A 21,129-nucleotide genomic window follows, 5' to 3' on the forward strand; every position below is an offset into this window, starting at 1 on the left:
AAAGCAGGATACCTTCAAGTCGGCAAAGTCGATCGAAAATAAAAACGAAATACAAAAAAAAGAGAAAAAAAGAGAGAGAGAGAGAAAAATGTCCTTCATATATCAAAGATCATTGTTCCAAATATAATCACGTTTCTCGAATTTTCGTGATCGTGCTCGCTTACGATAATACTATACTTACTAAGCGCCCACGTAACCTTCTAAGCAATTGTACTCGGCACAAACTACTCAACTAGGTAGTTGGTAGTTCGAAATGACAATTATCGCGTCGATGATTATCCGTTATATAGTCGCGACTCAATATCAAGAACAGAAGAAGCTAATTAACCGGCTTTGCAGGCTGCTTTACAATTGATTCGAACGAAAGAAAATAGAATGAAATACCTTTGGATTGGAAGCAGGGATTACACAGTCGCATAATAATAATCGCTAGTTTCCTTCGATTTTCGAGATTAAAATTTCCCTTGAACGAAAAGGTTAGTGAGAGAAGAACTTCTCGAGAGGCTATTGAGTTGGCAAAAGTTCCTCGCGTTTCGCTACCTCGACATTCCACGACTAATTGGTGGATTAAGCAGCCATAAAATATCGATGAGACGCAAACTCCTTCTGCTTACGGTTCCGCTTTTAATGTACGCGACACAAGTGATCACGTTTCCCTTGGCGGACAGGTCTTGAATACCTCGTAAAATCGTTGCCGCAGAAAATTCTGCAACGATACAATAAACGCGCCGACTTGGTCTCCTGCTCGAATCACGCAAAGGTCATCCAAGCAATTAGTATTACTGGCATTATCACATATTTCGCATTACCAAAGTGCACCCAACATGAAAATGTTTCTGCTTGTTTCCTTGGAGAGATTCGGGAGAGGATTTGGGTGTTGATAAAGAAAAAAGTCTTAAACGACGAAAAAACTTCTTTACGAGCAAATGGTCAAAATTTAAACTCTCATTTTCATATGTGTTCGAATTTCCTTGATTTCAAAAAAAGCTTTCTCGTAACTGTAAGACGCGCGAATTAATTATCTCTTAATGAATTGAATTTCAAATTCGTGATTATGATTGAAAAACGGCGATGAATACCTACTATTGTGCGCGCGTTGATTGTCAACTGTTGACGAGTTTGACAGAGATAACTTGTTATCTTTCTCGGATCTGAAAATAGAACTCGTTTAGTTAGAATGTTCATACATAGAAATTTTACTTATAAATCATGCAAAATTATACATTACCCTGAAATCAGGCGATTGAAGACGAGCTAAATAACAGGTTTGACTATTATTTCTGTTGGCTAATCATTTTACGAAGAATATTTTTAATTTTGGCATGACCAACTGGAAATCTGGAAATTCTTTTAGCTAAAATTGTACGCAGAAGAGAACAACGCACGTTTTATATTTTACACACACGAATCCGTTTAAAATCCGTTTAGCTTTCAGGGTGCATAAAGAAAATAAAATTTGATGATAAAAATTGACAAATCGAGAATTCGAATACTCGATAGCAATTGCCATGTAATTATAGAAAAGGTTACCGATTTCTGTGCCATTATTACAGACTCGTGTCATGTAGTAGTTATGAAGAAACAAATTAGCAAAGCTAGTTTAAAAACTGGAGGACGTATTTAAGCGTATATTGTATAATTTAGCAAGTAAGAAACACGCGGCGTTCGTAGAATAACTCGCGTTAAAACGTTCGTACAAGAGATGCATAAGAAGTCGATTCGAAAGAAGAAGAATAATCCTTTCTACGATCTGAAATCATCCCAACCAATTCGATATGGCCGATGTGTGTCGCGATAGATCGATCCAGTACTATGAAGGATGCAACTTATTAGGATTAATATTAATTAGATCGACTACTGGCTGAATATCGCAACGAGCTTCTGTATCCGTGTTACGTGTTGCTTACAATAAACTAAAATGTTCGTGTAAATTATTGTCTATAAATTTTACTTCTCGATATCTATCTCCCATATATAATGCCAAGTAAAAATGCAAATCATTGAGAAAAAAAAAAAAAAATAGGAAAGAAATCATACATAACAGTTAAACCATATTGTATCGTATTCGAATTATTCGTGTCGTAAATAGTGATTAGACTTGTAAAAGGAAAGATACCGTGTAAAATTATTAAAGACACAAAATTATGAAGACCCGATCATAAACCATTTCGTCTTTAACCAGGAAGAAGTTGTCCGTAAGGGACGTTTCATCGATTTGTCATTAAAGTAACCTTGCGGTACCTCCTATTTACGAAGCTAGACACGCGAAACATTTTTCTGGTTAATCTTTTTACAATTGATATATTATAATCGTGCACTTCAATGAATGTATTTCTAATAATACAATCACGAATGTAAATTGCAAAGAATATCACTCGAGTGTTTTTTTCTATAATTCGACAAACATTGAGTACAGAGAAAGTATGATAAATTTTTAAGCAAAAGTAAAAGAAAGTGATTAACAATATATATATATATCATCATCATCATCATCATCATCATCATCATTATAAAGCTTTGAACTTTACTGACATTTATGTTATTTATGTTTTGTTTAATAGATTTGTTCACGTGTAATAATCTTTAAACAGACATCTAAATCTAATTCTTTTGGAAGTTCGTGGTCCATGAAACTTCCGGTGTCCTTGTGTCCAGCAAAAGCTGATAAAAGCTAGGAAGCAACGTGAAAGGCGGCATACGAGCAACCTGCGCATCTGCGACCGGGTCAAAGCGATTGCGTAGATTGAAACGTGGCGGTGCACCAGTGAGAATCGAGAATCCGGCTCGCTTGCATGCGGATCTATCTCAAAATATTTAAATATTAAACATTAATTATCAATAGAAATGGCATTTTGAAAACTTAATTCGTTGTAATTGTTGAAAAGCCGCTTTTTCGAATGAAAAAGATAACAAAAAATTATGAAAAATGTACCTGAATACGATTTTCAAATTATCAAGAAGTATTTGTATACATGTTATACATATTAATGTTTTGTGAATGAAAAGTGTAAAATATGACAAGATATCTCATCAAATTTGGAAATTTTTAAGTAAAAATATAAACTTTATATTTCTTTTTTTTGTTTTACACAAAGAAATAACCAAAGAAATAAAATTTTCTTTATTATTGTGAAAAGGAAGACTGGTTGTACTGTGATATCATAATTATTATCTTCGCGCGATCTTCCAAAATATAATGTTTCGTTATGGCAGTGAAATACTTGGATGGTCCTTTTGTGTTCAGACTCAACGACAATGGTATAGGACCACATCTTCTTACACAGGTATATTTTACTTGAATTTACTTTTAATTATCTAGCATTATATATATTATACATATTAGATATATATGATATTTTTATTGAAAAAAATAAAAATCGAACAAATCGTATTTCAATTTCAAACGTGTGTATCATGATTACAATGATGAATGATTTCAATTTTGAAATACAATGAATATATATATATATATAACATCGATAGGTAAGTACATAAATGTTGGATACGTTCCGCCACGCTTTTATGTCGTTTGGAATTTGTTCGACACGGTTACAAACTTAGCCATGCCCTTGAACTGAATACTTTTCAAGGTACATACGATGTGCACATGCACGTACATACCTGCAGAGTCAAACGAGATGCGACGCGCTTTTGCGCGTGCATCATTTTTAGAAGCACAACTATTAAGTAAGCGCAATATGTAATAATGACAGCGAAAAGTAGAATCATCGTGACGATGATAGAGATCTCTTATTATGGTTTATGATCTTTATCTTATGTTCATGAAATTTCAAAACTTCAACTTTAGCAAAAAAGAATTTATTATTCGATATTATTACAATTATATATTTTTTCCATTTAATTATTCTTATCTTTATACTTTTAATTTGAGCTAAGTACATATATGCAATATAATTGAAAATACTTTTTTTTATTTTTAACTTTGATATAAATTTAATAATAAATTTAATATTTCTATGGATGAAATCAAACTCTTATTGATGAATAGAAATAATTCAGGTTATAAGAACAGGGTGTAAATGTGGTCGATGACCTTTCACAGCGAATCGATGATATAAGAAAAGAATAATAAAAGTAGGCTACCGTAACAGTGAAAAGAGATATACTTGAATTTAATTGTAATTAGAGGCCTTGGTTCACTTTTGAAGTAACCATTCTTAATGCTCTAATAACACGACAAATAAATCAACATTTCTGTTATTTTCTCATGTATAAACGTTTCCTAATTGTAGAATGTAAAATATATCTATTGTTTCATTCATTCGAATCACGCATTCACAAGATTTTTTTTTTATTTAAAAAAAATTTAATCTGTAAACAAATACTAAATAAATATATTTTATTTAATTTTATTAAATATAAATACTTGAATTACATACTTTGATCACAGGTTTGTACGGAACGTGGTTGGAGAGAATATACTGGCGAAAATAATGTATTCAAAGATCGATGGAATTTATGGTGGCGATCCGGCGGTTTCCCTTTACCCCATTATAAGCTATTACTTCCGTGGCAGGTAATAGCACATTTAATTTTTTCTTCTAAAATAATTACATAACAAATCAAATTTATTACGAAAAAATGTTTATCAAAATTGTTATATAAAATATATACATTTTAGTTTATCAACAGAATTCCAAAAGGAAGTTCAATCTGTAGAAAAGACAATCTTATCCGTCATCTTAGATGCATGAAGAAAATGCACGGTTCGATCTATGATTTCAGGTATAGTCTATGATATATATATATAATAAGTATAGTCTATAAAAATAATATTTAATCAAAAATAAAACATTAGTCCTATAGGATATAATTTGCCATCGGAATATACTAAATTAGCGGAAGAATGGAGTCGTTGCGAGCATGATAGAGTTTGGATCTGTAAACCAGTTGGTCAGAGTCAAGGCAAAGGAATTTTTTTATTTCGTGTAAGAATTTCGTGTAAGAATTTCATGTAAGATGAATAGCATCTTGAGAGAGAACATAATTAATAAATTTATTAAATGTATAATATTTATAGAAATTAAGTGATCTTACATATGATAATGCAGCAATAGTCCAAAGATATATTGAAAATCCTCTTCTAATCGGGGGCTACAAATTCGATTTACGATTGTACGTGTGCGTACCTTCTTATCGACCTCTAACGATATATTTGTACAAAGAAGGATTGGCACGATTTGCTACGGAAAAATTTTCATTAGAACATATAAATGATTCTTTCCGACATCTTACTAACTTTTCCTTGAATAAATTGGGCCCAGGATATTCTGAGAAAAAAGAACGCATCGGTTCTGGTATAAAATGATTATTATAAATTAAATTTTTTTGTATCATTATATTACAAATATGATTTGAACTTTCGTAGGTTGTAAATGGACTTTTAGACAATTAAGAAGATATTTTGAACAAGCTGGATATTACGATTGGTTTCTTTGGCAGAGGATAGCTTGTTTAGTTAGTTTAACAATACTAAGTCAAGCCGCGAGCATACCAAAATCTTCCAATTGTTTTGAATTCTTTGGATTTGATGTATTAATTGATAAAAATTTAAAACCATGGTTATTAGAGGTTAAAAGACATATATCTTACTCACTTAAAAAATGAAAATTATTGCTAATATTTGAAAAATAATTCAATAGGTGAATCTTAGCCCAGGTTTAAGTAATGATTGCGAAATTGATTCTGAAGTAAAGAAACCTTTGCTGCATGATTTATTCGATTTATTAGGTCTTCCAGTATGCAATACTGGACTTTCCCTTTTTACAATATGGTCAACAATTGATGATGAGGTTGAAATGTCTTCCAAGTATTGTACAAATCGAACAATGAAAAAAAAATCGAAAACTTATCGGGAAACTGATGGTTTTTTAAACATATGTACGGAACTTCGGCCTACTGTACGTATCTACAAAAGAATATTAGTAAATATTGAATTGCTAGCAAAAATATTAAGTTTTATACTCATTTTAATCATTAGCTCAAACATTCAACCATCAACAATTCTTCAAATTTGTGGTCTCTTTACACTCCCTTATTAGTGGATAAATACATTCCACGCGGTTTTCAGGGTAATAACCCACAAAACAACGATAAAACATCAATATGGGATAATGGTAAAGATTGGAGTAAACCATGTACAAGTGAAGGAGGATGGGTCCGCATTTATCCATTGATATCGATAAAACCTAAATATGCTATTGATTATGTATCTTTATCAGAAACTACAAGAAAGATAGAAAAAGAAATTAGAAATACAGTTATTTCTATACAAAAGTAATAATTTAGATAAAATTTTTTCAATTTATATAAAAATATAAAAATATATTTGATTAATCTTGCTTTTACAGATATTTGAAAGCTGCCAAAGAAGTGCACAAGAAAAATGAAAAATATAGAGATGAACAATATAATGCTATGTTACGAAAAATGTTAGAACTTAATACTGAAATTTGGCTGCCATCAAAGTGAACAAATATTCTCTATATTTTATTCATCTTTTAAGTAAATTTCAGCACAATGCTTTGACCAATTAAATTTTATAATACTACATTTAAGACACATTTTTAACACGTAAAAATGTTTTTCAATATTTTTAATAGCAAGATATTTTTTAAAATGTTATAATTGTGATAGAATTGTGATGTTAATGAAAATGTCATATATACTATATCGTGTTCTAAAATATCACATATAAATTATAGGATAAAGGTGCAGAATATTTATATTCACCAAGAAATTCTCGGTTTATTGAACGTTTTTTTTGCAAATGTACATTAATTCACTCCCTTTGCTGCTAACCTCTTGTCGCGCTCTTCGGCAATTGAAAGTTTAACACCTTTGTCTCTTGGTAAGCTAATGTATGGCTTTGTACCTTTGCCGATGATAAATACGTTGTTCAATCTAAACAAATAATTTATATTATATTATAACAATTAATCAATATAAACAATAATCAAAAATTTTTTAAAAATTTATTTTAAAAAAATCATGTTTCCTTAATGGGTAATACTGAAAAGTCTATGTAAGAACAATCAGTGACCAATATTAAAGAAGTTTATTTTGGCCATTTTTTGACTACAATAATTTTTATAATATATTATAGCTTCGATTATGGCCATCATAAATAAATTTTTTTTTCTTATAAAAATTAAAAATTAAAAATTAAAAATAAATATAATATAATATAATATAATATAATATAATATAATATAATATAATATAATATAATATAATATAATATAATATAATATAATATAATATATATATAATATATATATATATATATAATAAATAAAATGTAAATAAAAAATAAAAATGCAAAATACCTTGTAGCAAAAGTATGCCCTTGTGAATCTTTAATATGACAAATATCAAAAGATCCAGGATGACGTTCACGACTAACTACTGTACCTACACGTCCTAAATTTCTTCCACCAGTAATCATACAAAGATTACCTAAAAAAATTATTTAAATATAATTATTTATATAATTATTTTAAAAAATTATTTTTATATTTAGCATTATTTTAAAAAAATGCTTAAATACAATAAAAATAAAAATAAAATGATCAAAAAAATATTATACCTGAATCAAATCGAATAGAATCTAAAATTTTTCCTGTTGCTATATCTAAATGGATGGTATCATTAACTTTAATTACAGGATCTGGATAACGAATAGTTCTTCCATCATGTGTTACCAAAAATGGAATTCCTTTTGGACCAGTTTGAACACGTTTAACTTTACATAATTTATACTACAATAAAAATTAAAATAATCTTTTAACAAAAAAATTAATTTAATTGAATTATTGATTTATCTCTGATTTAATGCCATTATTTAAATACCTTTGCTTCTTCTGCAGTAATTCTATGAGTGGTAAATCTGCCTTTAACATCATAAATCAATCGGAAATATTCACCAGTCTTATTAATTGTAATGACATCTAAAAAAATTTTTAATTTATTTATATATATATATATAAATTTTAAATATATATATATATAAATGTTATATTTAATTTTTCATATATTTTATAAAAATATTTTTCTATTATTATTATAATTATATATAAACTGTGCACTTTTTGGGTAATACATAAAGAATATTTTATTCAATTTGTGACCAAAAAAGATATGATTTATTATTGGCTAATATTTAACTATAATTCATCATTTGAAAAGTATTATAGCTTCCATATAGCCTTATATATTTCTTAAGTATTTATATCATATTTCAAATTTATATAATATATCATTATAACTAAAAAAAAAAAGAAAGTATTTCATAACTTACCCATAAAACCTGCTGGATAATTCGCATCAGTTCTAACCTTACCATCAACTTTAATCAAACGTTGCATTACAATTTTTGTTACTTCAGAATTAGTTAATGCATATTTCAATCTATTGCGAAGAAAAATAACAAGAGGAAGAGATTCTCTTAATTTATGAGGTCCCGTAGATGGACGTGGAGCATATACACCTCCAAGTTTGTCTAACATCCATGCTTTAGGCGCGTTAAGACGTTTCAAGTGCTTCTTTGGTCCACGTGCCTAAAATCAATTTTCATTTATTAATTATTTCAAATAAAATATATAAAAATTAAAAGTTTTTAATATCAAAATATAACTCAATTTAATCTATTGTAACTTTATACGCGAGTATATGTAGATTATTATCACTGTATATTTTTATTTTTTATTTTTATTTAATATTATAATTATAAATTAAGTTATATTAAAAATATATTTTCTTAATAGATCATTAACAAATATTTATATAAAATATTAATCTATTTAAAAATACTTTTTTTTACACATATCTTAACCGTATTTACACATATTTAAACGAATTTAATAAATCATATAAAAATAAATATTCACTTTAATTTATTTAATTTATTCTTTACTTGGATATTAAGAAATATAATACAGCATGCAATCGATGTAAACAGATTTCATATTGACAACAAATATTCAGACTTACCATCTTGATTTTCTAAACGGAAAAGACACATGCACGCTATGATTCTATATATCAAAACTTTCCGCAACGCCACTGTAGCTAAAATGGCGGATTTGTATTATTTGAAAATTGATATTTTAATAAATGATTTACATTATTTTAAATTAATTTGAAAATTTTTATTTTTTTTTAAATTTTAGTTATATTTTATTTTATATATATATACATATATATTATATATTATATATTTAAATTACAAATCATAATTATATAGTAAATATAGTTTATATAATATTATAGTATTAAAATAATTGTTAATATTTTCTTATTTTAATATTTCTAATTTTAGACATTAATAATTTTTTAAATGGAAAATATAAAAGACATGTTAATACATAAATTTTTTAATAAATTTGTATATAAGAATGACAAATTACAATAATTATTTTAATATTTTTATACAAGAAATTTTTGTAATTTTTCATCATTTTAGATTAATTTTATTGTATTTCTTCAATAATATTATCTAATAAATTGGATGAGCCAATTCTAAATAAATCTTTACATAACCATTCCTCTCCTAATTCCATTTGAACTAACATCATCCATTCTAAAGCTTCTTGTGGAACTTTAATACCACCAGCAGGTTTTAAACCAATCTAAATAATATATAGATAAAATAAATAAATATATTTTAATGATAAATATATAAGAAATAAAAAAGTGTATTTCTTATTTTTTATTCAAATAAAGATTTATACCTTTTTTTGTGTAGATTCATAATAATCCTTAATTGCACGACACATAACAATTCCAACAGGCAAAGTAGCATTTATTGCTTCTTTTCCAGTGGATGTTTTAATAAAATCTGCACCAGCCATCATTGCTATCATAGATGCTTTATATACATTTTCCAAATTACCTAACTCTCCTGTAGCAAGTATGACTTTTAGACATTTGTTACCACAAGCAGTACGAAATAATTTCAATTCTTCATATAATTTTTGCCATTGGTGCATTAATACTAATGGTCTATTGATAACAATATCAATTTCATCAGCTCCTAATTCAACATCTAATTCTACCTCACGAAGTCGTGTTTCCAATAAATATTGTCCAGATGGAAATCCTCCACCCACTATTTGGATAACCATATATTATTATAATTAAAAATTATAATTAAAAATTGTAAAAATCTATAATATTAAATCTATATTTACCAGTAGCTCTAGAAATTTTATGGTCTTTATCAAGTTTTTCCAATGCAGTTATCGCATCCATAAGTCTCAGAGGATATACATATACAGATGCAGTATGTAAATTTGAGTCATTTGATAATTTAAGAGGGTGTACTGCCTGTAATTATAAAAATTAATTATAGAATTTTGATATTTTCAAAGATATATTAAATATTAAAGTTTTAACATGAAGTAGAATATTACTTTAACACATAAAGCTTCAATTTTTGCTGGTGTATCATCACTACCTAAAGTAGTTAAGTCTAAAAAACCTATTGCTTTTATCAACCAAGTAGTTTTAACATGTTTTTCCAATTTATAAACTCTAGAACGTATAGAATTAATTTTTTCATCTATTGCAGATTGGTCAAAATTCATTGTAGCTAAAACAAAAATATGTAAAATTTAAGAATATAAAATAATTAAAAATTTTTTAATTTTTATGTTTTACCATTTGTCAATTTTTGGATATTCATTGTGTTTGTTTTAAAATACTTAAAAATATTTGGGTTTATTTGAATGAAATAAAATGCGTAAAAATGAATGCGTAAGAAAAGTGCAATTACTTTAAATTTATGATTGATATCATTTAAATATTAATTTTAAAAATTGATAACACTGAATGACCTATAATTTGCGATTATTACTACAGCAAAAAATATGTTTCATGTATATGTACATTGGTTATATGTATATATTACTTTATCTTAAACCTTTTTCTTGTTATCCCCTCTTCAATCTTATGTTTTCCTTGATATTATAACTAAGTAAGTAAACATATATATACTCTACTTACTTTTATCATATGTTATAATTATATATATCCATTCTTATCAAAATATTTTAAGATTTAAATAAAATATAATTGGAAAAATAATTTTTATTATATATATATAAACAGCATTGTTTTAATTAAAGAATTGAGATTTTTAAAATAAAAAAAATATTTTTAAAAAATTTTAGAATTTTAAGAAATATAAAATTCTTTTAATAATGAAATAAAATTCTATTGATTGATTTTTATTTTATAACAATTAATGAATATTCGATATATTATTTAAATAATATCCTATTGAAATATTTCACAATATATTTCCTATGTTTAATATGTGTAATTGTTTATTATTGCATAATATTTATAGTTATATATAAAATAAATAAATATATATAATAGAAATAAATATATTATAAATATATTTATAATATTTTAAAATATTTCGTTTAAAATACCTTTAATATATCATAGTTGAATATTACATTTTTTCTAAGAAATATTGTACTTTTTTGAAAAAATCTATTATCAATAATTTTGCAATTTAGTTATCTGAATAATAATATTATCAAACAGACTAATAAAATTTTTATTAATTTAAATTATTATTATCTATAATATTGCCATTGTTCCCAATACTGTGTAGTTTGCATTTCCGAAAGTCGTGATATAGTACGATCAAAAGCAAAAAGTTCTTCTTCTCCCGTAAAAAGATTAGATTTGTAGTCATCCTATTAAAAATAAAAAATTATAAATTTACTTCTCAATCAATAAAAATAATAATTTTCACTGTATAACTTACTGAACCACGTGATATTTTTAAGTCATCCATTAACATTCGTTTTTCATCTGTATATTCATTATTTCCTTCTGGTACAAAAAGTTTTGTATGTGGTACAGCTGCAGATATTACAACTCGTACCTAAAAAAAAATTTTATTTATTTTTTTATATATAATTATTTACAATTTAAATTAATAAATATGTAAAATAAATAAAGATAATATATATTTACCTTATTATCATATAATGTATCAATCAATGTAATAAATCTTCTAGTTTGTGATTTAAGACGAAAATTTAATTGTGGTACATCTCTTATAATGACTGTGTGAAATGCCTGACTTAATTCTAAATAATCACTAGCACCAAGTGGCTATAAACAAAATATGATATAGTAAAGTATCCTAATTTAATAAAAGATATTTAAAACAACCTACTCTATCACATAACTCTTCAAAAGTTGAATCCAATATTTGTCCACAAGTTTTTTTGAAGGTAACATTACGACCTCTTATAGAAATTGTTCGAGATCTCACAACATCATTTTCTTTTGACGACAGATATTTAAATACTTTATCCACATCACTTATTGCATCTTTTCCTTTTCTATAATAATTAGTTTTTTTTACAGAAAAATATTTTACTATATTTTATCTATGTATAAATATACATACATGAAATAAATTTTTTCATTTCCAAGACCTGTTTTCAATCTATAATCTATACCTGAATCTAGAGAATTTATAATACAATAATTTTTTAAGACTTGTATAAATGGAATAAAATTTCCTCTTTGTAATCCATTTTTGTATAAATCATCGGGTGCCCTATTACTAGTTGCAATAACTATTACACCATTATTAAAAAGTTCAGTAAATAATCGTTTTAATATCATAGCATCCGCAATATCAGTTACCTATAATATATAATATATAATATATATAGTATATAAGTTTTTATTAATATGATATTATATTATTATAATATTATTATATTAATATAATATTATTATTATATATTATTGAATAATATGTTTTTAAATTAAACCTGAAATTCATCAAAACAAAGTAACCAAGCTTCTTCAGTAATACTTCTTGCAACTGGTGGTATTGGATCAAATGGTTGAAGTTTTGTACTACTAACATCTCGTACAATATTTTTCTTTACTTCATGTACTTTATTATGTACATCCAACATAAAAGAATGAAAATGAACTCTTTTCTTATTTTTGATCTAAAAAAATATTTTTTAAGATAATTATTAATTTTTTTTTTAATTAAAAGTTTATTTTGCTATGTACTGCATATGGAAAGCCATATATAATTACAATTAAAAAAGTTTTTTTTTTATATTATTACCTTCACTAGATAAAGTAAATCCTTGTTGCAGTAATTATTTTATTATATGAATTATGCTGAAAAATATTATGAATTATCATATAGATAATCAATAATACACATTTTGGCTCCCCATGTGCAATAATTATATAAATTATTAACTGAGATACCTGGCAGCATTGGTAGAAAAGATCCATTAACATTGTTTTACCTCCACCAACTGCTCCATAAAGATATAGACCTTTTGGTGGTTGTTTTCTTTTTCTACCTAGCCATTTATCTAATAAACTGAATTCTTCAGGTTTATATCCATTTATTTCTTCATAAATATTTTGCAATGTCTTAGTAACTTTCATTTGGTGCTCATCTTTCATTAGTTCTCCTTTTGCTATTTTATTTTTTAAAACAGCAATTGGGCCTTTTTCAATCAATGAAATATCATGAACATATCCATAACTTTGAATAAAATCATAAGATTGAAATCGTGATAACAAATTCATAAAATAATTTCGATTATAAAATTTTTTTGACAAATAAGTTATCATCATCATAGAAAAAGATATCCTAAAAAAAAAAGCTCGTGATTCGTTACTTATATATATTACTTACATATATTATTAATTATCAAATTAAACAAATATTTATTCTTACAAATAATAGCCTGATAAATATACATTTAATTTAAAAAATTAATAAAGAAAAGTTTTTCTGTATATATGATTAAAGAAATTCACATATTCAATCGAATTTATGATTTAACAGATAATGATGTACGTGTGTTAACCTTTATATTACGTATAAAAATACATTACATACATCTACCTCAAAATAGAATACTTAGACTAGAAAATTTAAAGGGTAGTTGTGAAACATGATATTAATAAATATACAAAATTTAATAATTGTTAAAAATGTTCAATCAAATATGTATGCATTTATTTCCGTTTATATAATTTATTAAAATTTATATTCTTTTTTATGATATTTTAATTCTATTAGAAGAAAATGCATAATATGAAATTTAGTTTGAAAAATTATCTATCGCGCGTTAAGTTATGACGTAATCAAAAAAGTATAGAAACATCAAATATATTTTATTAATGATCGTTCATAGTTCGAGAGCTATATAAAGCTTTATTCATAAATTAAAACTATCAAATAAAAATAGGAAAAAATAAAATATTTATATATCATTTATCTTCCAATAATGTAACAAAATTAGTATTTATTTCTTATATATATATATATATATATTTAAATATTTTAAAATGTGTTTATATATATATATATATATATAAACATATTTTAAAATATTTAATTCAAAATGTCTAATTTTATTATATTTTATATAAATATTTTAATTATTTAAAATAATTATTTATGTTTTATTTTCATTTTGCTACAAATATGTATTTCATAAAAATTAGGAATGTAATGTTAAAATTTAGGAATAAAAATTCTATTAATGCTAAAATAAAAAAATTTTCTGAGTTTTTAATCATTATGATAAATTTTTGAACTGTATGGGATATATATTGGCAGTCTTCGTTTATCAGGACTGATTCCTTCCTTTGGAGAATAATAACGTCTTTCAATAACTTTATCAAAAAACCTACTTAATTTAACAGAGGAGCTAGAACCAGCAGCAAGTGATCTCACTTGATGACAATCCTGCAATAATATCAACTTGAAAATAATAAATTTTTTATTAATTAATAAAAAAATCTTATAAAATTATATTATTAATTATAATTATAAAAAAAAATAATATACCAAAAATATTTCATCAGCACCACATTCTTCTGCAATAGTTGAAGAACGTCTTTGTACATTTGTTCTAACTTCAGCAACTAGATCTAATTTTGTACCAATAACTAAAATTGGTATCTAGAAAGATAATTTTATTCACACAAAATTATATAAAAAAAATTGATGTATCAATATATTATCTTATTATGTAGAATAATATTTAGAATATATATTATATTCTTATAATATAATATAATATTATTATAATATAATATAATATAATATTTAGAATATATATTACTTGTGTAGATCCTACAAATTTTTCAGGATCAAAATCATCAAATGATTTTGATTTCATATAATTGCTATCTTTACTCAAAACTTCTTCAAGCCATTTTTGAAGATTTTGCTGTGATTTTCTGTTTGTTAAATCATGAACTAATATGATACCTATGTGATAAATAATTATTAAATTTATATTATTATTAAATTTTTTATATTATATTCCTAATATTATATATTTTATATATATACCATTTGTAGGATTATAAAATACAGATCTTGTATTTTTATGATTTTGACTTCCTCCAATATCCCATAATTCAATAAAATATCTTCGTTGATTAGGAGTTCCTTCTTTATATTCATGTAATTTAACTTCTACTGAGCAACCTATAGTCCATGAAGGATTACTAATAGGTTGTTGTTGACATATTAAATGTGTTAATGATGTTTTTCCCACACCTGAAAATAAAAAAGAAAAAATATCTAATATTATTTAAATATATAATTTAAATAAAATTATATATGTAGATGTGGAAAGCAATAAATAACCTATAAATAATATCATAAAATATAACGCATAAATTCTAGTTTAAAAAAATTAAAAAATTAAATATGTTTATATATAAACAAAATATTTTAAATATAAAATTCATTTTGTTTACATTTTAATTTTATTTTAATAAAATAATAGATAATTACATACAAATACTATAACAAGATAATGGCAATAACTAAGAGTATTATAGAATTGCTTTATATATATATTCTTACCAGAATCGCCAAGGACAATAATCTTAACTTTATCAATTGCAGCCATTAATAATTTTCATTAAATCATATGAAAATGTATATCTTTTTATTTTTATATTGCTGTTTGACAAGCTGTCATTTGATAATTTTATATTATGAATACATAACCTAAAAGCAATTATACTTATAAACAAGCGTCCATTGGAATGGTATTTTGTCTTTTTTTAATCAAATAATAAAATAATGTATTTTATTTTATTATTTTCTTATTTCTCTTGAGAGAACGTATAATTATTATTGTGATATATATTTTAATTTATTTATACTGATATCTATTTGACATATTTGATGATAAATAATACTACTTATGCTACTTTAAAGGTTAGTATTTTGTTACAATAACAAATTAAATTTAAAATAATATATTTTATAATATTATTCAAATATAATTATAAAATCATTTATAAAATATATTTTAATATAAATTAATTTAATATAAATTAAATAAATATAAATTATATGGAGGATAATATATAAAAATTTTTACAGTAACTCTTGTATTTTATTATATCTATTAACAAAATGAGTGGTGAAGAAAGACTTGTTACAGAAGTTCCCAGTAGTTTAAAACAATTAGCACGTTTGGTAGTACGTGGATTTTATACAATAGAAGATGCATTGATTGTTGATATGTTAGTTAGAAATCCATGTAAGTACAAAATATATAAATTATATCATCATATATTTAAGATTATATTATTCTATTTTATTAGGTATGAAAGAAGATGACATTTGTGAGCTTTTAAAATTTGAACGTAAAATGTTAAGAGCTAGAATATCTACATTACGTAATGATAAATTCATACAAGTTAGATTAAAAATGGAAACTGGATCAGATGGAAAAGCACAAAAAGTTAATTATTATTTTATTAATTATAAGACTTTTGTAAATGTAGTAAAATATAAATTAGATTTAATGAGAAAGAGAATGGAAACTGAAGAAAGAGATGCAACTAGTAGGGCTAGTTTTAAATGTACAAATTGTTTGAAAACTTTTACTGATCTTGAGGTATGTACATATTTATAAATTATTATTTATAAATTATATAGCAATGTTTCTCAAAGTAGTTTAGTTTTAAAAATAAAAAAAATAAAAAAAGATAAAATTTGAAAATTATTTATGAAATAACTTTATAAACATATTAGTAATAAAATACTTATTATCATGATATAATATAGGCAGATCAATTATTTGATATGACTACTGGTGAATTTAGATGTACATATTGTCGTGAAGTAGTGGAAGAAGATCAGTCTGCTCTTCCTAAAAAAGATTCAAGACTATTATTAGCTAAATTTAATGAACAATTAGAACCTTTATACATTTTATTAAGGGAAGTAGAAGGTATTAAATTAGCTCCTGAAATATTGGAACCTGAACCAGTTGATATAAATACTATTAAAGGGTATGGATTTTTAAAAAAACAATTAATAATATGATCTTATATATTATTTATATTTCTTCTTTTTAGTATTGATACAAGAAAACCAAGCAGTCTAAGAGCACCTGGTGAGCAATGGTCTGGTGAAGCTACCAGATCATCAGGTTTTATGGTAGAAGACACAAGAGTAGATGTTACAATTGGTGATGATTCTATTGATGATAATGTGACAAATAGAAGAAAGGAAAGACCAATTTGGATGATGGAAAGTACTGTTATTAATACTGATTCACAGGTAAATTTATTTTCAGTATTGATATCTTATTAATAGTAATGATTACTATAATATATTAATAATATAATATTTCATATTAATCTATTTTTTTAGCCTGATGGAGTTAATACCCAAGAAAATATTTTGGATAAAGCTGCAGCTACTGCTACTAATACAACATCAACCAATAATAAACAAGGTGAAGATATAATGTCTGTATTATTGGCTCATGAGAAAAAAGGAGGAACAAATTCAGCAGCTGCTATAAAATCTGTATTACCTCAAGAATCTAGTGATAGTAGTGATAATGAAGAAATTACTGAAATGCAAGCTATTGATACAGGTATGATTTTTATAAAATATTAAAATTGTAAAATTATTATTATAATGATACTATTATTTTAAAAAATATGAACATTTTTTAAAATTTTTTAGGAGAGGTAGAAACCATGGATTCTGAAGATGAAGATCTTGTACCAACTGTAACTGTTGCAGGAAAGACAGTTGCTATTGCAGATGTAAATGATGCATTAATAGCAGAAATGACTCCTGTAGAAAAAGAAGCATATATTCAAGCATATCAAGAATATTATTCGCATATGTACGATTAATTATATACGATAATGCAGTCAGCATTGATATGAAATATTTAACAATGCCTTGAAAGACTGAGCGATTATTAAAATTCTTGTAATATTTTGTATAGTCATAAAATAAATAATTTTCTGGGTTTGGTAAAAAAAAATTTATTTTTTTTTTCTTTTTAATATTATATTCATACTATAATATATATTTGTACTATAATGAAATATAAAGCAAAAGAACTAAAAAATTAACATTTTGAAATTTTTATTCTTCTTCTAATATACAGATATAATTCAACAATGTCATCAATTTTGTAATAAATGAACATTTACAGACACGTTATAATCACTATAAATCAAAGTTAATAGCATACATGTCACTTCTGGTAACGCGGAAAGATTTTTATCTTAGCCAAATATAAATTATTTATTAAGCTTACTTAAAATCATTTTTTTTTTGTCTTCATGTGAATTTCTAACCGACCACCACCATCGGGTAGAAATTATAAGACGATATATTTTTTTTAATATAATACTTTTCGCTTTTTTTTGTATTTTTTTATTATGTTTTTTTATATTAGTATATTAATATTCAGCTCCATATATCAAAATAATCGTATATGGATATAATTTTTTTTATTCTTCGTATATCTTTTATAGCTTTTTCAGTTCTTAGACATAACTCACATCAAAAGAATCCTAGAATCAACAAATTCTACATTATGCAATATATTATATTATTTATTATTAAATTTGATATAATTTTATTGTATTTTGATTTAAATTTAATACAAAGAATTATGAATTTAAGATTCTTTCAAATAAGTATTTGTCTTTTTACAAATATTTTTACTCTGGTTCATTTAAACGCAAACGAGCAAAATCTTCGAATACGATATTATCATCATCATCATTTGAATAACAAGAATTCTCATAACGTGTTCTCTCAATGCTTTTATTCTTCTTTAAAATAGTCTTTTCTTTTTCTACAGCTCCTGTGATAATAAAATAATACTTGAATTATATATTTATATAATATAAATTTAAAAATAAATTATTGATATAATATAATTGTATATTATATTTAAAATATTTAATATATTGGATATTAAAATTTATTTACCAGGAGCTGGATGCATTAATTTAAATGGAACATCTGTAACTAATTCACCTCCCAAAGTGCCACAATTCAATTTTACTCGTACAGAATAAGAAATGACAATACCCATAGCATCATTAGGAGCTTTACCCTCTGCGACTAAAGTTGAAGATGCAAGATTCACATCATCATCCTATATATTAAACAACAAAATGTTTAAAAATTTACATATTAATTAATTAAAAAATTAAAATTCATGAAAATTGAAAGCAAAAAAAAATTTATTTTTAATAAAAGTTTTATTTATTATACCTTTAAATGACCATCAAGAGCAATTCCATAACGATCCTTATTGCTACTGGCCAATGGAACAAGATAAAATTGTTTTGTAAATGATGCCCCAGGTGTGATTGGACAACCTTCACGTGTCTCTAAACTGGCCACGTGTCGAGAAAATTGAGCATTAACCATTGTTACCTCGCAATGTTGTACCACAAAAAGCTAAAATATATAAAAATTAGATATTAAATATAATTCCATTATATTATATATAATATATTTATATTATATTATTTTATATTATTATATTATATATAACATACATATATATTATAAAATATATATATATAAATAAATAAATACCTTAATATTTTTGACTGCCTTTCGAGAGTTGTTAGTAACCATAACATTAGCAGCTACTTTTTCTCCATGATAATAGATCTCCTTATCAAGTGTAACTTCTAGATTTAATTTACCTTGAGAGAAAGTAAATCCTTTTGAAACTAAAGAGGTAGGCAATTTACGTCCTCTTACAAGTGGTGCATATTGTAATTTCTTTATAGCTAATGCAACAGATGATCTTTTATGTCCCTATAAATTATAAATTAAATATAGATATATATGTGTATATATTTAAATTATGTATTTATATTAATATAAGTTAATATTTATTAACTATGATTAAAACATTACTTTATCTTCTTCATGTTCACCAACATAAATTTTTACAGTATATTCTACTCCTAATGGTTTTCCTTGATCATCACCAGGTTGTAATGTAACAGAACTAGGACAACTTTGTGGAAAATGAAATAAGAATGGATATGCATTTGCTCCAAGACGTTTTAAAAGATGTTCTTGAACAGGTGTTATATCTTGTTTTTCCTTTTTCATTGGAACTATTTGTTCTCGACATAAGACAAGTTCTTTGCTAAATTTGATACCCATAACTTCATCTTCTTCGCGTCCATAGCGAAAAGTTGTTGTTACCTAATATTAGAATAAAATACAAAATGTTCATATATAAATATATGATTTTCAATATTGAAGTAAATTATTTTATTTCTTACTTGTCCATAAACTTTTCGACCTTGAAGATAATCATTTTCAACAACAATAATGCCATCAATAGGATCTATGCTATCCAAATGATCAATGAAATCTCTTCTACCAAGGTAAACTGTGACTTTTCCTATAGTTAATGAAAAATCAATTTTAAAAATAAAGAATCCCAAAAAATATTACTAATTCTTTCAATATTTTTTATAAAAAAAAATAAATTATTATTATATATTTTTATTTTAATAACTTACCATTTGGAGTTGTTTTCTTGAATACCTTGATGGCTACAACAAAAGCCAAAAACAACAGAGGAAACATTTGGCAATCTTTTCTTCAATTAAATGAATTAGCAAAAGTTTGTTTCGCGCCCAGAAGTGACAGTTTCTTAGCAAGAACAGGGAACTTCATATAGTCCTAGAGGGGCTTCTTTTGTTGAAGCCATATACATTACTAATAGCATTAGTTTATTACACAAGTTAGTTAAT

General features: G+C 24.8%; 7 protein-coding genes, 1 long non-coding RNA gene and 1 other non-coding gene across 17 annotated transcripts; 2 read left to right on the top strand and 7 right to left on the bottom strand.

The window, feature by feature from the left end:
- Positions 1 to 2,065: 2,065 nt before the first annotated feature.
- On the top strand, positions 2,066 to 6,596 carry LOC122711999 (probable tubulin polyglutamylase TTLL2). 6 transcript variants are annotated; one of them, XM_043931262.1, is made up of 11 exons: positions 2,066 to 2,421; positions 2,562 to 3,050; positions 3,138 to 3,284; positions 4,412 to 4,537; positions 4,643 to 4,746; positions 4,820 to 4,949; positions 5,042 to 5,318; positions 5,390 to 5,592; positions 5,664 to 5,921; positions 6,002 to 6,297; positions 6,372 to 6,596. In XM_043931262.1, exons 3-11 carry the CDS (start codon positions 3,207 to 3,209, stop codon positions 6,490 to 6,492), a joined length of 1,593 nt encoding a protein of 530 aa, XP_043787197.1. In that variant the 5' UTR covers positions 2,066 to 2,421; positions 2,562 to 3,050; positions 3,138 to 3,206; the 3' UTR covers positions 6,493 to 6,596. The 6 variants fall into 6 exon arrangements, with proteins under 6 accessions (XP_043787197.1, XP_043787198.1, XP_043787200.1 ...); XM_043931263.1 differs by having other exon boundaries at positions 3,142 to 3,284; XM_043931265.1 differs by having other exon boundaries at positions 2,562 to 3,284; positions 6,092 to 6,297.
- Positions 3,894 to 4,765, bottom strand: LOC122712025. Its single transcript, XR_006346234.1, has 3 exons — positions 4,636 to 4,765; positions 4,401 to 4,562; positions 3,894 to 4,332 (listed from the first exon to the last, which is right to left on the bottom strand). It is a non-coding gene; the product is annotated as an uncharacterized LOC122712025 (long non-coding RNA).
- A 146-nt stretch (positions 6,597 to 6,742) lies between the features above and the next one.
- Positions 6,743 to 9,050, bottom strand: LOC122712018 (40S ribosomal protein S4). The gene is made up of 6 exons (XM_043931297.1): positions 9,013 to 9,050; positions 8,321 to 8,579; positions 7,873 to 7,970; positions 7,610 to 7,781; positions 7,350 to 7,479; positions 6,743 to 6,924 (listed from the first exon to the last, which is right to left on the bottom strand). The coding sequence occupies exons 1-6, from the start codon at positions 9,013 to 9,015 to the stop codon at positions 6,798 to 6,800; spliced, it is 789 nt and encodes a 262-aa protein (XP_043787232.1). The 5' UTR covers positions 9,016 to 9,050; the 3' UTR covers positions 6,743 to 6,797.
- LOC122712099 lies at positions 7,010 to 7,143 on the bottom strand. The gene has a single exon (XR_006346261.1). It is a non-coding gene; the product is annotated as a small nucleolar RNA SNORA16B/SNORA16A family (small nucleolar RNA).
- A 385-nt stretch (positions 9,051 to 9,435) lies between the features above and the next one.
- LOC122712017 (deoxyribose-phosphate aldolase) lies at positions 9,436 to 11,521 on the bottom strand. 3 transcript variants are annotated; one of them, XM_043931295.1, is made up of 5 exons: positions 11,460 to 11,521; positions 10,434 to 10,612; positions 10,212 to 10,347; positions 9,753 to 10,129; positions 9,436 to 9,650 (listed from the first exon to the last, which is right to left on the bottom strand). In XM_043931295.1, exons 2-5 carry the CDS (start codon positions 10,605 to 10,607, stop codon positions 9,492 to 9,494), a joined length of 846 nt encoding a protein of 281 aa, XP_043787230.1. In that variant the 5' UTR covers positions 10,608 to 10,612; positions 11,460 to 11,521; the 3' UTR covers positions 9,436 to 9,491. The 3 variants fall into 3 exon arrangements, with proteins under 3 accessions (XP_043787230.1, XP_043787229.1, XP_043787231.1); XM_043931294.1 differs by lacking the exon at positions 11,460 to 11,521 and adding an exon at positions 10,681 to 10,959; XM_043931296.1 differs by lacking the exon at positions 11,460 to 11,521 and adding an exon at positions 10,796 to 10,957.
- Positions 11,522 to 11,572: 51 nt separating this feature from the next.
- On the bottom strand, positions 11,573 to 13,919 carry LOC122712007 (putative ATPase N2B). The gene is made up of 8 exons (XM_043931281.1): positions 13,772 to 13,919; positions 13,291 to 13,684; positions 12,831 to 13,016; positions 12,458 to 12,699; positions 12,221 to 12,389; positions 12,016 to 12,156; positions 11,804 to 11,923; positions 11,573 to 11,732 (listed from the first exon to the last, which is right to left on the bottom strand). Exons 2-8 carry the CDS (start codon positions 13,669 to 13,671, stop codon positions 11,610 to 11,612), a joined length of 1,362 nt encoding a protein of 453 aa, XP_043787216.1. The 5' UTR covers positions 13,672 to 13,684; positions 13,772 to 13,919; the 3' UTR covers positions 11,573 to 11,609.
- A 609-nt stretch (positions 13,920 to 14,528) lies between these two features.
- LOC122712021 (rab-like protein 3) lies at positions 14,529 to 16,091 on the bottom strand. 2 transcript variants are annotated; one of them, XM_043931301.1, is made up of 5 exons: positions 15,926 to 16,091; positions 15,404 to 15,613; positions 15,171 to 15,319; positions 14,894 to 15,007; positions 14,529 to 14,791 (listed from the first exon to the last, which is right to left on the bottom strand). In XM_043931301.1, the coding sequence occupies exons 1-5, from the start codon at positions 15,969 to 15,971 to the stop codon at positions 14,615 to 14,617; spliced, it is 696 nt and encodes a 231-aa protein (XP_043787236.1). In that variant the 5' UTR covers positions 15,972 to 16,091; the 3' UTR covers positions 14,529 to 14,614. The 2 variants fall into 2 exon arrangements, with proteins under 2 accessions (XP_043787236.1, XP_043787237.1); XM_043931302.1 differs by lacking the exon at positions 15,926 to 16,091 and adding an exon at positions 15,704 to 15,766.
- Positions 16,092 to 16,135: 44 nt separating this feature from the next.
- LOC122712008 (general transcription factor IIE subunit 1) lies at positions 16,136 to 18,315 on the top strand. Its single transcript, XM_043931282.1, has 7 exons — positions 16,136 to 16,285; positions 16,454 to 16,613; positions 16,678 to 16,973; positions 17,144 to 17,370; positions 17,437 to 17,641; positions 17,735 to 17,963; positions 18,056 to 18,315. The coding sequence occupies exons 2-7, from the start codon at positions 16,487 to 16,489 to the stop codon at positions 18,229 to 18,231; spliced, it is 1,260 nt and encodes a 419-aa protein (XP_043787217.1). The 5' UTR covers positions 16,136 to 16,285; positions 16,454 to 16,486; the 3' UTR covers positions 18,232 to 18,315.
- A 137-nt stretch (positions 18,316 to 18,452) lies between these two features.
- On the bottom strand, positions 18,453 to 21,048 carry LOC122712009 (arrestin homolog). The gene is made up of 7 exons (XM_043931283.1): positions 20,896 to 21,048; positions 20,653 to 20,774; positions 20,276 to 20,572; positions 19,946 to 20,173; positions 19,616 to 19,804; positions 19,328 to 19,496; positions 18,453 to 19,199 (listed from the first exon to the last, which is right to left on the bottom strand). The coding sequence occupies exons 1-7, from the start codon at positions 20,960 to 20,962 to the stop codon at positions 19,054 to 19,056; spliced, it is 1,218 nt and encodes a 405-aa protein (XP_043787218.1). The 5' UTR covers positions 20,963 to 21,048; the 3' UTR covers positions 18,453 to 19,053.
- Between the last annotated feature and the right edge of the window lie 81 nt (positions 21,049 to 21,129).

The sequence above is a fragment of the Apis laboriosa genome, unplaced genomic scaffold (assembly GCF_014066325.1).
Source record: "Apis laboriosa isolate Shangri-la unplaced genomic scaffold, ASM1406632v1 scaffold18_cov149, whole genome shotgun sequence".
In the NCBI taxonomy this organism is placed as follows: Eukaryota; Metazoa; Arthropoda; class Insecta; order Hymenoptera; family Apidae; genus Apis; species Apis laboriosa.